The sequence below is a fragment of the Ictalurus punctatus genome, chromosome 28 (genome assembly GCF_001660625.3).
Source record: "Ictalurus punctatus breed USDA103 chromosome 28, Coco_2.0, whole genome shotgun sequence".
Taxonomy (NCBI): Eukaryota; Metazoa; Chordata; class Actinopteri; order Siluriformes; family Ictaluridae; genus Ictalurus; species Ictalurus punctatus.
The window spans coordinates 11,518,364-11,534,948 of NC_030443.2; the positions used below are offsets into that span (position 1 = coordinate 11,518,364).

At 37.4% G+C, this 16,585-nt stretch overlaps 1 protein-coding gene across 2 annotated transcripts; it reads right to left on the reverse strand.

Annotated features, from left to right (window-relative positions):
- Positions 1–2,499: 2,499 nt before the first annotated feature.
- Positions 2,500–16,559, reverse strand: si:ch211-215c18.3 (uncharacterized). Of its 2 annotated transcripts, XR_008393707.1 has the most exons (6): positions 16,201–16,559; positions 16,017–16,097; positions 12,800–13,028; positions 11,974–12,032; positions 4,782–5,198; positions 2,500–4,639 (listed from the first exon to the last, which is right to left on the reverse strand). XR_008393707.1 is itself a non-coding variant. In XM_047151839.2 (5 exons), exons 3-5 carry the CDS (start codon positions 12,014–12,016, stop codon positions 4,533–4,535), a joined length of 567 nt encoding a protein of 188 aa, XP_047007795.1. In that variant the 5' UTR covers positions 12,017–12,032; positions 12,800–13,028; positions 16,017–16,559; the 3' UTR covers positions 2,500–4,532. The 2 variants fall into 2 exon arrangements, 1 of the variants encoding a protein (XP_047007795.1); XM_047151839.2 differs by having other exon boundaries at positions 16,017–16,559.
- Between the last annotated feature and the right edge of the window lie 26 nt (positions 16,560–16,585).

A 16,585-nucleotide genomic window follows, 5' to 3' on the forward strand; every position in this document is an offset into this window, starting at 1 on the left:
GGCGACAACTTGTACATGAACACAGAGCGTATACTTCACAATGGGTGAGTGGGATGAAAGTCTGTAAATACTGTGGCTGTGTGATTGAGTCCAGGTGTTTGAGAACAGGAGTTCACAAATCCAGCTTCTTATGGGAGTGGAAGACACTCCCAATCAGTGGAGGTGAGTATTCAGTCCTGTGATGGGAGTATTTCTAAGTGTTAAGCGTGCCAGATGTGGATTGTAACCAGACCATGATGTGGCCTTGAATATTACCTTTACAATCTGAATGAAGTGCTTCATCATCCCATTGGACTGGGGAAAACCTTGTCTTGAGGGGGTGATTTTGAAGCTCCACTGTCTTGCAAAACTGTGCCATCTCGGTAAGAATCAGTTCCTCTGGGATACTCTGTTCACTCATTCACTCATGCTTCACTCTTTCACTCATGCCTACAATATCTCCCACACACCTATCAACTCACTGACAGCTCACACAGCTAATATTTATTTTACTACCTTTTGCACATTGTTTCACATACTGTGGCTGCACATATTCCACCTACACACTTAGGCATAAATACCAATTCCCTAATATTGTGTGTGTGTGTGTGTGTGTGTGTGTGTGTGTGTGTGTGTGTGTGTGTGTGTGTGTGTGTGTGATTGTGCCAACATATTAATTTCTTTCATTAGAAAACAAACTTTTTTTACTCAGTCAGTGCAGGATATTTTCGGAAATAAGGATCCTCTCAGTGTCACTTTCTTTTGGACTCATGTCTGCTCCCCATCTCATGTAATGGAAATTTCGACATGTTAGTCATTCATTTTCTTGTACCAGAGCCATCTCATTTAAGGTTGTGCTAAGGGCCATGTTTGTACACGACATTCCAGTGATCTTCTCCATCTTGTAGCTATTTTTATGCCACAGTCTCAGAGAATTGTGGGGGTGGCCTCACATCATGCAGCCTAAAGATCATTGAGATTACTGAGGATGGTACCACATGGCTTTGGACCTGCTATGAAGGCTAGGACTACAATTGCTATGATAGCTGTAGGACTGCAATTCCCACAAACACTTTTGCACTCAAGTCTCCTTCAGTGAACAGTGGAGAAGCTCAACAAAACATCATGTAAAAACTGTAATGAAATTTCCTGGTTACACAATTGCACTATTTGACCATGTAGTATTAGCACATTTATAGAAGAGATTTATTTATAATCGTACTATCTGGTGTCACCCAGATGAGTCTTTTGAGTCTGGTTCCTGTCAAGGTTTCTTCCTCATATTGTCTCAGGGAGTTTTTCCTGGCCACCGTCACCTCTGGCTTGCTCATTAGGGATAAATTCATACATTTAATATCTATATTATTATTTTAAATATTTCTGTAAAGCTGCTTTGGGGCAATGTCCATTGCTAAAAGCACTATACAAATAAAACTGAATTCAATTGAAAATTGCATTTCTGCTGTTATTAGTTTAATAGATACTATAATTAGGTGTACATTGTAGTTATTTCTGCTACTCTATTTGATCTATGTATTACATTTAACATAAAAAGTCCACCCTGAATAACTTGCATATAAATATTTATAATCAATATGTGTTCTTCAGTTGTACAAAAGATTTATCATTAAATTCTGAGTTGACTTTGTTAATGGTTCCCTACATTATCCACAATGCCATTCGACTCCCTGCTGATAGTTGCGCCAGTGGGAATTTGCTTCGACTCTAACTAACGAGAACAATAAAGCAACACTTTAGACCTATAGTCTGCCTCATCTGTACACTTTGCTCAAACAGATTCTAAAGCTTCAGCTGTCATGCTAATATCACCATCAACACCATTGTGCATGCTATGTAATAGATTGCTAACAAGCCAAGCCGAATCGCTTCCGTAATTCAGCGTGACTGTGCCATATAGTTCTATTGCAGTACTGTGAAATGGAGTGAGAAAAGAAGCTCTTGCTCTTTAGTATATAGGAACTAACAGTTAAGCCTTACTGTTATTACTTTGATATTCAAGATTTTATCCTATTAAACTCCATTGTAACTGTGTTAGCAGTGTCCACCTGTGATGTCAGCATGGCAGACAACTGCTATCTTCTCACAGAAATGATGAAAACACAGCAGCAACCAACAAATTAGCAGCAGAATCGGTAAGCACATCACAAATATTTCAATTTAAACATATTCAAAGTGTTTTAGAGGGGAGTTTTCATACAGATATATTATGTTGGTTTCCCACCCGAAATGCAGAAAGATTTCATGAAGAAGATGAGAACAGGACATAATCTACGTTCCTTTATTTCTCATTGCATTCCAATACATAGACTTTGGGAAGGAGAGGAAGGGAAGGAAGTGCAACAGAAAATGTCTACACAAACAGACTTACTGGAGTTGCAATGCCACTTGATTTAGTGCAAAAAAAAAAACTAAAACCAACAGAACATTGCACGGAATAAGCATTGCCCATAAGACAGCCCCCCCCCCCCCCCCCCCCCCCCCGAAAAAAAAAACCTACCCCCGAAAACCCTAGTTCTGTTAAACCCCAGAAGAATCCTGAGACAGTGATGGAACTTCCCAGCCATTTGTAGGTCACAATATCATACTAGATTTGACTAAATGGACCCTCCCTCAAGCATTTGCTCAATCGTAGCACATCTAATTTTGCATTAACCCTAATTCTAGTCTGGGTTCATTCCTAGCACCTGGTCCTTATTATACTACCTGCAAACATAAAGCAGCAGCTTCTGTAGTGACGTAAATGTGGCAAAAAAGCATGTGCAAAAACGCATTTGAATTCAATAACAGTTCAATGTGCATGACCACATAGTGGAAGACGTAACTTTTATAATTATACATTAATAATTCATTGCATTGTGTATAATATATTAATAACGAGTTATGATGAGTAAGAGCATTGCTGCACCTAGGTTGTGAGGGTGCTATCCTATAGACAGTTATGTTCTCTACACTAAGGACAGTGGGAAAAACTGGAAGACAATTTAACTTGCATTAGCATGAATAAGCATCAAGAAGCATTATAATGCATTTTGCTGTGAATGAATGCCAAGGATTAGTACAAGCAATAGCTGAGAGTAACCTTTAAAATGACCTCACTCTACAGTTTCTTATTAATATTAATATATCAAAAGGCAAAAGTATAGCTCCATGTAGATATCTGAAAAAGATTGCAAGAATACATGACAGGACTGTATTGTAACTACACACAAAAAAGTGTTTGAAAAAATAGAATATGGTCATTGGAAATACGATGCTAGATGACAATTTAAATAAAGTCTTTAGTGTTAACTAATCTAGGCTGTATGTGGTTTTACAAGTAAAAGTACAACATACATAATGTACACATAATGGGCATCATTTATCAAACTGGAGAAAAGAATGTAAATTCATAAATCACTAACAGTAGCATTTACACAAGAAATGAATTATTCATACAAATCCTTTTTGTTCGGAAAGAAATTTATATCGTACCAGAGCTCCAGAGTTTGTCTAAATCATCTACGGAGACTCGCGAATATTGAACCTTGACCAATCAGCTTCGAATCGTGTAATTGGTGATAAGTTACAGCAATTTTATTTCTGGATTACACTGTCAAATCGAATTACAAGCACATTTTGTGAAACACATTTCATATTAATGACTTAACGCAATCCAAAACAAATTCCTAAATTATTACAAATTATTACAAATAAGTCTTGCTATCTGAGAAGGACTGGCATTCCCATTTAGGGTCTATTGGATCTACTGGATCCATCATGACCCTGACCAAGATAAAGTAGTTACTTAAAGTGTGTAAGTGAAAACTAATTATTCAATTAAAATAAAAGAAATAGCACCTTATAGGAGGAGGAAGAGTGTGTCTGTGGTAGCCGACTCACTGCAATGGCTGAGCTGCTTTGCTGGAAAGTTGACCGCACACTGCCTTAGATGTGCTTTTTATCCATTTAGTCATCGTTTTGTCCTTTTCAGCTCTGTCAGCTTTGCCTTTTATGGAGTTTTGTGTCTGTCACCAAATGTAAATCAGCTGTGCTGTGAATGTGATTCGTAATTTATGGGTGATTGGCATTTATCAACATCTCTACTTGAGTACAAAGAAAATCTGTTACCATTATTTTCAGAAATCTTGTAAAAAGTTTTAGTTCAGTTAGGCCTACAAAATCATTTACACACATTTGTAATAAATTATTGATAAATGAAGCCCAATGTGAATACAATATAGGCTAATACATATAATATGGAAGTTAGACTCAGGTAAGCAGTTGGTGAAAGCTTGTCATTGTGTTCTTAATGGACTTAGAATATTTCAAAATAGATTCATGTCATTGTGGATCTAAAAAAAAAAAAAAAAAGGGAATAGAGTAAGTGAGAGTTTTTTTTCACAGTAGGTGACTAAATAAAGAGTTGGTGAGACACATGTAATATATAAATAAGAACCAGTGTGTCATCATCAGTTTTGAATATGATTATCATTAGAACTGTATGAGGACACCATGATTGTTTGAGGATTTGTATGTTGAAGAAACACTGCTGATCACACTGACAGAAGCCCCAGAGAGACAGGAAGTGAAACGGTGATGGAAACAATCCAAAGTGCAGCGTGAGCTATTACAGTCAAAGCGGAGCAAACTAGGAGATGTCCTGGGAAAGAGAGCAAGAGGAAGTGGAGTCAGACAGAATAAAATTTCCTTTTTTCAGTTTACCTCATTATCATAAATGTTTTTTTTTTCTCACACTCACGAACATGCACAATCGTTTCAACACTCATATACACTGCACTCACTTTGGTTAAAGGACATGCTATTCTCTTTCCAGGTGCTTCCCTGATATACCCTGCAGGTGTAAGCGTATGCCCGGTCATCTGACATAGGCATCCACGTGAGGCGGCAGATGTTGGGGGGCACCAGTGTGACATTGGCACGACGTCTGGTCTCTATGGGCGGAATGAGGTGCACTGGGTTGTTGGGATTCGTGGTGCCCATCAGGCGTCCATCCTGTTTGAACTCGCAGAACGGCCCAGGGATCTTGTCGCTTTTCGGGAACTCACAATCCACACGCACATTCCTCTCCAAGTAGGTGAGGCAGGAGAATATCTGAGGGCCACGGGGTGTGTGATACCACCAGGAGTCAAAATCCAGAAAGCTTGGTTTCTGGTAGCCCGTTGATGCAGCAGTCAGTCCGATCATACATGACAAAAACACTGTAACATTAAGCAGACTTGGTACTCATAGCATAACATTACAACTGTCAAATATGCAGAGTCACTTAATATTGTATACTAAATAAATAACCAAATAATAAGTGATTCAAAAAGAATAAAATGCGTAATTTGTGATACTATAGATAAAAACACTGTCAAAAAAAGACAGGTATATTTAAGGTAGATATAGCCTGTCACAATCTCGCCGGCAGATGGCGCTGCGGTGACAACATGCACAGTCAGCTGGAGAGAGTTCGTGCACGTGCTTGAAGTGCGCATGGACGATAAGACTGTGTTTACAATGGACATGTGCACTTATTTTGGTTTCTGTTCTGTCCCCGCCCTGTTTAGTTATTGGCGGAAGTGTGAGGGTGTGCTTTGAAGTGTTACCAGCTGTCAGCAATTATGTTAATTGTGACTGGTTATTTAAACCCGTCGCCTTGAGAGTTATTAGAGCATAGACGGAATGAGTAATGGTGCCAGGCGGTAATGTTTCCATGCTCTGTCTAGTTTCCTGTTCCTTAGTTCATGCCATAGGTAGACGAGTGTTTCCTGCCAGAGTCAAACGAGTGTTCATGTCATAGTTAAACGGGTGTTATGTCATTGCTGAACAATAGTTGCAGGCCATAGTTAAACGAGAGAATTATGTCATAGTTATGTTCTAAGTTTTGTGTTTCATGCCTCATTTCTAGGTAAATGAGAGAAGTTTCAGTTAGTTAAGTGGTAGTGTTTCCATGCCCTGTTTAAGTTCATGTTTCTTGTTTCAGCTGTAAGTTTATGTTTAGACCTTGTTTCCTGCCTCCTCATACATTGACTTAAGTGTAAATAAAGACTTTACTCCTGCGCTTACTTCTTGTCCAAATCTTGTTTCGTAACACAGCCAAATATGTATTCTGATAAGATCCAATGGGCTACTTGCACAAACACTTACAAATTATTATTCCAAATTATATTTAGCATGGCTCCTGAATTTCCAGTTCATTCACTACAGTCATAATTGCAGTATTTTACAATTGGGGTCTGCAAGAGCTCCTTAAGATAAATGTCAATGATGTTCATCAGATATGTAAGAACACCTGCAAAGCCCCTTCTAGCAAGGTGAAAAAAAGAAATTATAAATCATAAATACACTACTATGAAGGTAAGAAAATACCCAAAGTTTACTGCAAAGTAGCTTGTGTTGTTGCTATCAGGGCAATATAACTGTAATAATAATAATAATAGTAATAGTAATAGTAATAATAATAATAATAATAATAATAATAATAATAATTCGGTACAATTATTCTTGTTGGGTGTTTATTATTATTCTTTGCCTTTCTCTCCCACACCCTTGGCTGTGGTATTTGAATACTGTAGCACTCTGGGGCAGGTTTTCCTCATGGACACATCTGTATTTGGAAGTGTTCATCCTTCTCTCCATTCTGACCAGTCTCCCCATCCCTGAGAAGCACCCCCATAACATAATGCTGCCAACACTATGTTTCACCATTGGTATGGTATTAGCCAGCTGATGAGCAGTTTTCACCAGAGGTAGTGCTTGGAGTTAAGTCCAAAGCATTACATTTTTGCCTCATCAAACCAAAGAATCTTTTTCCTCACATATATACACACTGAGATCTGACCATAACACCCACATTTGGGCCTTCCCCAAAGTTTGTTACAAAGTTGTAAGTACACAAGTGTGTAGGATGTTTGAGTATACTGTAGATTTTAGATTTCCCTTCACTGGAACTAAGAGGCCCAAACCTGGTCCAGCTTGACAATGCTCCTGTGCATAAAGCGAGGTCCATGAAGACATGGACTGCCAAGGTTGGAGTGGAAGAACTCGAGTGGTCTGCACAGAGCCCTGACATCAACCCCACTGAACAACTTTGGGATGAATCTGAATGCCAATTGCACCCAAGGCCTTCTCACCTGACATCAATGCCTGACCTCACTAACTTGTGGTTGAATGGGCAAATCCCCTCAGCTATGCTAGTCACAAACTATAAAGAGTGGAGGTTATTATAACAGCAATTGAGAACTAAACCTGGCATAGGATGTTAAAAAAAAAGTAAATAGAAATACACCTTTCTTCATTTCTATGTTACTTTTTTTTATCGGGAATGAATAACAATTGTATGGTCCTCACCAACTTCTATAAACAATCAAATGAGCTCAGGTGATGATAAAAAACACAACAGATTTCAAAATGTTGTCATTTTGTTCCCAAAAAGTAAAACAACATTCAGAAACCAGTAAGTACACCCTTCCTACTTACACAATCATTAAGAGAATAATTAGCATCCAGGTGTTATTAATGAAATGCACATGATTACTTAGTCATCAAGAAGTGTGACTACCTCTACAAAAGCAGAACTTTTGGTAGTTTGGTGTTCTGGAGCACTTAGGTGTGTGTCTACATCATACAAAGCAGAAAGATAATCAGCCATGAGCTCAGAGAAGAAACTGTTGCTGCTCATCAATTTGGGAAGGGTTATAAGGCCATCTCCAACAATTTGAAATTCTTCATTCTACAGTGAGAAGGATTATTTACAAATAGAGAGCCTTCAGGATAGTTGCCAATCTCCCCCAGTTGCCAATCTTAGTGTCAGGAAGTTCCCCCTTAAGCCGCATATAGAAGCGTTCAGCGCGCATAAGCGTGCGCTTTCGTGTTTTCATGTCTTTGTTTACATTTCCACATGTTTTTATGTTCATTCATGTCCTGTCTACTCCTTTGTCTTGTCATCGGTTGTCTCCCTCATGTGTCATGATCACTTTCACCTGTTTTCAGTTTGTCCTTGATTAGTTTGTTTATTTACACCCTTGTGTGTCTTTGTACATCGCGAAGTATTGTTCAGCATTTACCTGTTTTTACTAAGTCTTAGTTTTATGCCCTGATTTTCCCGGCTCTTTATATTGTTCTGTTTCCTTGCTAGTGCTCTTTGGATTATCCCTAATGTTGTTTGTACATCACCTGACCTCTGCACATTAAATGTTAATGTTATGACAGCATAATCAGAAAAAGACTGAACAAGTATGGCTTTCATGGAAGGGTGGCTAGGAAAAAGCAGCTAGCAGCCTGACTTAGGTTTGCAAAATTGCATCTGAACAAACCACAGAAGTTCTGGAACAATATCCTTTGGACTGATGAGACAAAGGTGGAGATGTTTGGTTTCATACACAGCAGCATGTTTGGCAAAAACCAAACACAGCATACCACCACAAACAGCTCATATCAACTATCAAGCATTGTGGTGGCGCTGTGATGATTTGGGTTTATTTTGCAGGATCTGGGAAACTTGCAATCTTTTAGACAATGATGAACTCCACTTTACACCGAAATTCGCAGGGAGAAATTGAGTCATGCAACAGAACAATGATCCCAAGCACACCAGCAAATCGACATCTGGACGGCTAAAGAATTAAAAAAAAGGTGTTGGAATGGCCAAGTCAAAGTTCAGACCTCAACCTCATTGAGATGCTGTGGTGGGATCTTAAGGTAGCTGTGCATAAACAAACACCCTTAAACATCAATGAAATGAAACACTGTTGTAAAGAACAGTAGGCCAAAATTTCTCAAAACGATGTGAGAGACTGCTAAACTCCTACAGAGAACATTCACTTCAAGTTATTGTTGCTAAAGGTTGTCCTACATGTTTTCCCCACCTGGTTTCTGAATGCTGGAAAGTTTTTTGGAAAAAATGACCAAATTTTGTTGGTGAAGTTTGAAGTTGGTGAGGACCACACTATTGCTATGTAGGCCCTAATAAATAAAAACAAAGAATTGAAATGCTGTAAAGCAAAGATGCCTCAATACAAATTCCTTAAAAATATATATATTTTTAAATGCCTTCAACAATAATGAAATTAACAAAATCAATATATTAACAAAAGTAATATTTGATGTGACAACCTTTTGTTCTTTTTAAATAGTTGTCATAGTATCTGATAAGTTGGTGCTGAGCATCCTGTAAAATTGTATGGTTGACTGTTAATATAAGTTTTAATAACTTATACGCAACAGCCTTTATTATGGTTTTTGTCTGTTATGTAATATGTTACTTTCTTTACTGACATACAAACATTTTTCTGTAACATATCTGGAAATATAAAATGTTTTTTTACTGACTGTATAATGCATAAGTCATAAAATAAACATCTATAACAAAATTTGAACCAAACAAAAGGGAGCCTAAGACTTTTGCACAGTACAGTATATGTTTTATAAAATATTAACGTAATTTTAAGGGAAGTCCAAAAGCCACTTCCTGCGGTCTGGACCAGTGACAGCTTGCGGTTTTTAAAACAGGGGAAGCAAAGGTGTCTGTTATCGAAGTGTGAACTGTGTACATGTGTGTGTATGTGTGTGTGTGTGTCTGCGCGTTTGTGTATGTGTTCAGTTTTAACGGTTTCATCTGTTGGTCTGGCCTGCTGTTTAATTCACAGTCTCTCCTCATAAGTAAGGCATCAAAAGATATTTCCAAAATCAGGCCGACAAAATTAGTGGTGTCTGCCAGTTAAGCTTCTAACTAATGAGCTCAATTTCACTGAAGATAGATATGTAGACCTATAAATAAACAAAAACAAATGCAAATAACCAAAACAAAACTTTATACTTACAGTTTATTTACCATATTTACCAATTACAGTCATAAAAAAAGCTATACTATTTTTGTAAGACTGTTATGGATTTGGCTACTACCCAACTACTGCAGATCTGAGCCCTGTTTCAGGAGAAGCTGTGCGTCTGGACAGGACAAGTGGATAGTGCACTGTGCCAATAAATGTTGAGACATTTTTTTTTTCGATGCAAAATACACCCACCCATCCATATTCCCATTCACACTCAGTGAAGCCGTATATCCAGGTGAGATCCAAAATGATGCATTAAAAACCTGTTGTCCAATGAATAATAATCTTTGCTCCAAATAAAACACACTGTACTTTGCCATAGAAGCCTTGCCTGCACTGACAATGCTGTGCAAATGCAAGCTGCACTGTCCACAGAAAACAGTTTGCGTTAAATGAAAGAACACCGGTGAACAACTGCAGTGAGATGTTTGATAATTTCATTGAATTTCATCAGGTGTGATGAATAATACAGACAGATTTAGGGTGACGTTTATGGGAGGCCGGGCTTCTCTTGTAGTCTCAAAGCAATTGCCTCTAGTTTTGACACAATTTGATCTTGAAGGTCTGTGGTGAACTGCTCAAATAGGTGTGGTTTTTGGTCTGACATGCACTGCACATACATACAGGCATGCACCTTTTTTGTTTAATCATGTCCAATGAGTTGTTTTGCTACAGACAGACTCCAGTCAAGTTCTAGACACATCTCAAGATCAAAGCCACAGGATGCACTGGAGCTCAATGTGGAGTGGCTTATTTTATGTCTTTAATCCGGATATATTTGAAAACACATCTTTTTCTCTACGCTTTTGCCTTCTGTCCACACTGAGACGCCGTTTTTGTCCAGCGAAAACTGAGCTTTTCCAAAACGCTTTCCCAAGCGGATAAATTTGAGAACGCTGTTTTTGCGTTGTAGTGTGGACAAAGAAATTTTAAAAAAACCTAATAATGATGTCTTTTTAGTCACGTGACGCAGCCATGTGACCCATTCAACTCGAAAACAAACAAGCTGGTGGACGATGTTGTACTGCAGTTGTTGTGCCTGCTGTCCAGTCTGATAGCTTCTTTTTTTTTTTAAAGATTAATGTTACATTGTACAACTTTCAGATTGCATTTTTAAATATATGCATGATGTAAATTACGCAGGCCCGAGCTTCTTACATTTTTACACGTGTGCAGCATAGGGATGTGAGCGTTTTCAGACATTTCAGTGAGGATGAGCAATTTTTGGTAAACGTTTGAAAACGCCAGTGTACACAGAGAGCATTTTAAAAACGAAATGCATTTTTCAGATCTATCCGGATTAATCTGGGCGTAGCCAAAGGGTCTGAATACTTAGCTAAAGGAGAGATTTTAGTTATGTTATTGTTGTTGTTGTTTTCAATAAATTTGCAAAGATTTCTGAAAACATGTTTTTGCTTTGTCATTATGGATTAATGTGTAGTGCATGGGTTCCCAAACTTTTCCAGGGCAAGGCTCCCCAAATGGCATTAACATTTGACCAAGGCCCCCCTTTTGCAAGATGACTTTAAAACACATTAAAAATACAGACTTCTGAATATATCCTCCTTTTGTCTGTTTAGCAATTAGAAAGTTAGGTACAGCAAATGTGATTGTAATATGTATTTTTACAAGTAACATGTTATAGTAATAGTAATGTGCATATATATATATATATATATATATATATATATATATATATATATATATATATAAATCATGTATTTATGTATTTTTCACACCAAATTGTTGAGGCCCCTGGGCGCCCCCCACTTTGAAAACCACTGGTGTAGTGTAGATTCATGACCAAAAAACGGAAAAAAGGCATTTCATCAATTTTAAATTAAATCTATAACACAATGAAATTTGCAAAATCTCTAAGGAATCAGAATACTTTCTGAAACCACTGTATATAAGGAGAAGAAAACACAAATGTTAAAACATGTTAGTTGTTACGCCACAAAAACAAAGGCCTCTGGAGCTCTTCAGTGTTTGCTACTGATTTAGATGTTTATAGCTCCACACACCGTGTACTGAAGGCACTTAGTGTCCGTGTAGCCGTAATAAATCGATCAATCATTGAATTGATGATTATTTAACAGGTGTAAAAGCAGGATCGTTGGAAATAGAGTGTAAATAGTGAGGAGATATGGGAACTTACCCACCAGGGGGCATGCGCTTAGTGGAGGAGAATGCAGAGTCATGGTCGGCTCTATTGCTCTAAAAAAAAAAGAATGCAGTTAGAAAATACAAGGTCCCTTTCTAGAACCTTCTCACCATCTGTCCTTCAGTGGTGGAATTAACTTCCAACCTCAATCCGGACCGCAGAATCTGTCACTATCTTTAAAAAACAACCCAGCTAAAGACCCACCTCTTCCGTGAACACGTAACCAACCCCTAATAATAATAATAATAATAATAATAATAATAATAAATAAAAAAATTACTCTGGCAAATACTCCTCTACTCTGCGCGTTTTGCTTCTTCTAGAACTCAGTTGAAAGATCTTGTATGGTAGCACTACTTGTTTTGTTCTCTGCTTGATATATCGCTTTGCTTGTATTTTCTCATTTGTAAGTCACTTTGGATAAAAGCGTCTGCTAAATGAATAAATGTAAATGTAAAAGAGTCATTTCTGTAGAAATTATTCTTAAATTGTTCAAATGCGACAGTTAACTGCAAGGTGCGCCCGGTGTATCTCTCTCGCTCTCTCTCTCTCTCTCCCTCACACACACACACACACACACACACCGACTAAAATAACAGGACAAAGAAGTCCATTTGAGCTAGAAATATCGTTATTCCCTGTAACGGTGCCCTCGTAACTGTTTATTCTCTATGTAACAACATACAGGATATGAAGATGATACATGACCATCGCTATGTTCTGTGCTCGTGCAGCTATACTGTAAGAATAATTTCGCACAGTGTCAAATCCGCATCGTTTAAAGGTGAGTGTTAAATAATGACAGATGCAATTCTCTTACCTTAAAACTGAAACGCAGCACTGTAAGGATCTGCGGGTCGGGATGCTGCGGTCACCTTAAAGATCCGAGATGCTGCTGATGATGATGATGCTGTGCTGCTGGTGCTGAATCCTCGCTGTTGTTTTCTATAGAGCTCATGTAGTCCCCTGCACTCTCAGAAATGTCGCTGGGGTTATACCATCAAAGGGACATGGTGTGTACCTTTCGCATGCATATTGTCCTTGAAAACCTTTAAAAAAAATAATAAAATAAAAATAAAAAAAAAGAGTAAGGTACATTATTGGACCATAAGGGCTATACTCTCAAAGCTACACTGTAAAAGGATTATTCTTAAAACAACAGTAACTGACTTCATACTACTGTACATGCAAGACTTATTGAACTGAACTAGTACTGATTACTGTAATGTTTCCACGCTGTATAATGAATTATAATACGATTAAAAATGGTCTTGTAGGCTACTGAATACTATACAATGAATGACAGTCATTTTACTTTTCAAAATGTTTTAGCTATTGTATTTACTACTAGACTAGAACTGGTGGGTGTGAAATAGAAAATGCACATTTTGCAGTAAAACGTAAAAAGTGCTTAATTTTCAGTCTTTCAGAAGCAAGACGTATTTTAAGTGCTGGAAAAGCATTTGAACATTCAAAAGTAAAGGAGTCTGATACAATACAACATTCAGTTTGATAATATCAGTGTAAAACAACATATCAAATCCGTCAAGTCATAGTGATGTGAGGAAGAACAATATTAAATGGTCTTTAAAACAACAACAACAACAATAACAACTGAATAATTTGAACCATTTAAAGCTATTTGTATTGACACTACAAGATAAGGTACTGTAAAGGTGCAAATAAAAGTGCCATTGATGGTACATTCTGAAGTACGGTCTGGTCCCATTATTTGTTAGAGTGTGCACTACATAGTTGAGTGTTTAATATTGCCCCTGCTCTAGTGTATTCATCTTCTCCTTATATAAGAAGATTTGCTAATGAGCCGGGGAACCCTTACAGAACATATACACATGTGGTTTTTAGACACTTTGCTTTTAGAAACTGTTATGTTTCACACGTTTTCATATGCAGTATACAGGTTTTTAGTGTCACATATTTTTTAAACACAATTCATTTATTTTCATTTGTTATTTTTTCACATGTGGTTTCATTTATCACATAAACTTGTATCATGTCATTTAATAATGGTATTATTACTGTAACATATAATGTTAAGTAATCCCTGCTCTAAACAAAGCTGTATTTAAAATATACTCACTGTCTCTCTGCTATCTCCTGTGTTAGGCCTATCTCATCCTCTCTGTTTCCCTCATTCGCTTTATCACTTTGATAAACATGGCATGGCCAAGCAACTGATTATAGCCTGCAGCTCTAAGATAATACAGTTAATACAGAAAAAGCGGCACACTGCACTGTTTAAATGAATGCAGTCCTCCAATACTAATCTCGTGCATGCTGTATATAATTATATTTGCAGTTAGTGTTATGCAATTATATAATAACGCCAATAGGGGGCGCTGTACACCAGTGATGGAGCTACGCATGCAGAAAAACATGAAGAAAGACAAATCGGTTGCTACATGTGTTCACAGTTCACAGTTGCTATGTTCACTATGGCGGGTTGTACATAAAAATTCCAATATATGGACTGTAATGAAAGAAGAGAATACATTCACACACCCACACTGCAGTGTTGAATGAACACCTATTGTGATTAATGAAAATAAATAAGATTCAATTGCCAAAGTAAATTTAACCATGGGATTTGTTCTATATATGGGAGTTGTTCTGAAAATGCTGGTAACATCTAAACTAAGCTTTTCTGAGTAAGTGGCATAGAGTTTTGAGTCTCCAGCCCGAAACTTTGGAGTTTGAGAAAGCAGCTCTGAAACAGTGAAACTGTGAGCAAAGTTAAACAGAAGTAAACATTTTAAATGACAGCTGAATCAATATATCAAATATTACCAATATATAGTACATGGTAGAGAGTGTCCCTTAAAATCAATTCATCAAACAAAAACAGTGGATAATATTTATTTAATTAACTAGTTTAGCTGAAATTTCAGACTGCTTCTGACAAATTTTCTGCAGTAACATTTTTATGATTACATTAATATCCATTACTAATTTTCAGCAATGTAAATGGGAGGCTTAAGTAAAGTTGTAAAAGGTTTGCAGGTTGCTTAGGTTTTGTTCATATAACCATTCAAAATGCATGACAATTCCAGGTATTTTTATAACAAGGTTTTGCATAAGAAACAAAACAATACTGTTCATTACAGCAAGAATAGATATTAATATTGTAAATTTAAAGTAATTTAAATAGTAATATAAAGCATTGGGATTAGTATACAGTGAGGGGAAATACAATTAGTTTTATGTTATTTAATATACTTAGGTCGTGCAAGACCTTTTTTAGTTATTTTGGCTATATGTTTGGGGGTCATTGTCTTGTTGAAACGTAAATCTTCTGTCCACATTCAGCTTCTTGTTTGAGTCAATTCTCCTCTAAAATGTCTCCTATAAGTTTTTTATTTTTGTGTTGTCTGAACAGAGCTTATTGTGCCAACTGAGATCTGATTTGTCTAAATGCTTTTAGATGTGCATCTCTGTAAATTGTTTTTAGCAAAGGAGTTCTGTGTAACTGTTGTTCCTGCTGCTTTCAGTTCATATTGTAACTCTTTTTGAGTACATTTACAGCATTTGGCAGATGCCCTTATCAAGAGCGATAAACATTTACATTTAGCAGTTAAGGGTTAAGGGCTTTGCTCAGGGCCCTTACCACTTACGACCTTCTGATCAGAAGTCCAACATAACCACTGAGCTACCACCAATGCTGGTTTCTCTCTGTGTTTTGTGGTTTCATGAACTCTCCACCTTACTTCCCCCAGCAGGTAAACTGGGACAGTTTACATTATCACTGTTTATTTTCTGGCCTGATCATGTGAAAATCAAAACTTGTGTTACTGATCCCTTGCTGTGGAACTGTTTGATAGCAATAACATGACTTAATTTATGTGACATTGTACAAGGGGGTGTGGTTAGCATCAAACAGGAAAATTGACAAAATTTAAACAAAAACAAAGAAAAAAAATGCCATGAGTAATATATTACACATGTTTATGAGGCATATATGTGTAAGATATACTATTGTAACAAACTAAGCATAAAATTAGTTCACGTCATGTACATACGATTATATCGTTATCATCCTCTTCAGTAACCACTTTATCCTGGTCAGGGTTGTGGTGGATCTGTAGCCCATCTTGGGAACACTGCACCGGTGCAAGGCGAGAGAATTCACACATGATGGAATGCCAGTACTTTGCAAAGCACCATGCACACCTAGGGGGAATTTAGCACAGGCAATCCACCTACCAGAATCTTTTTCGAGGTGAGAGGAAACCGGAGAACCTGCAGGAAACATTGGGAGAACATGCACAACAGAAACTCCACTCAGACAGTAATGCAGGCTCAGGCTCCAACCACGGACCCTGGAGCTGTGAGGTGACAACACACAGCCATGCCACCCTCATACATTTATCATTTAATAATTACATTTTCAGGATCTCACAAAAAAAACCCACTAATGTGATTTTAAATGGTATGCCATCAGTTCATAGTTCTTTAGCATATAACATATTTTTTCCCCTTTACATCTAGGTGTTTAACCTCTTGAGGTGTATTTTGCTTTATTAATGTCAAGAAAGCATAACATGGAAACTGACACACACACACACACACACACACACACACACACACA

Coding starts and splice junctions, on each gene's coding strand:
- si:ch211-215c18.3 (XM_047151839.2), bottom strand. CDS start 12,016: ATGACTCTGCATTCTCCTCCACTAAGCGCATGCCCCCTGGTGG. Junction 5,199..11,973: donor AAGCGCATGCCCCCTGGTGG/GTAAGTTCCCAT, acceptor TTAATGTTACAG/TGTTTTTGTCATGTATGATC. Junction 4,640..4,781: donor TAGCATGTCCTTTAACCAAA/GTGAGTGCAGTG, acceptor TCTCTTTCCCAG/GACATCTCCTAGTTTGCTCC.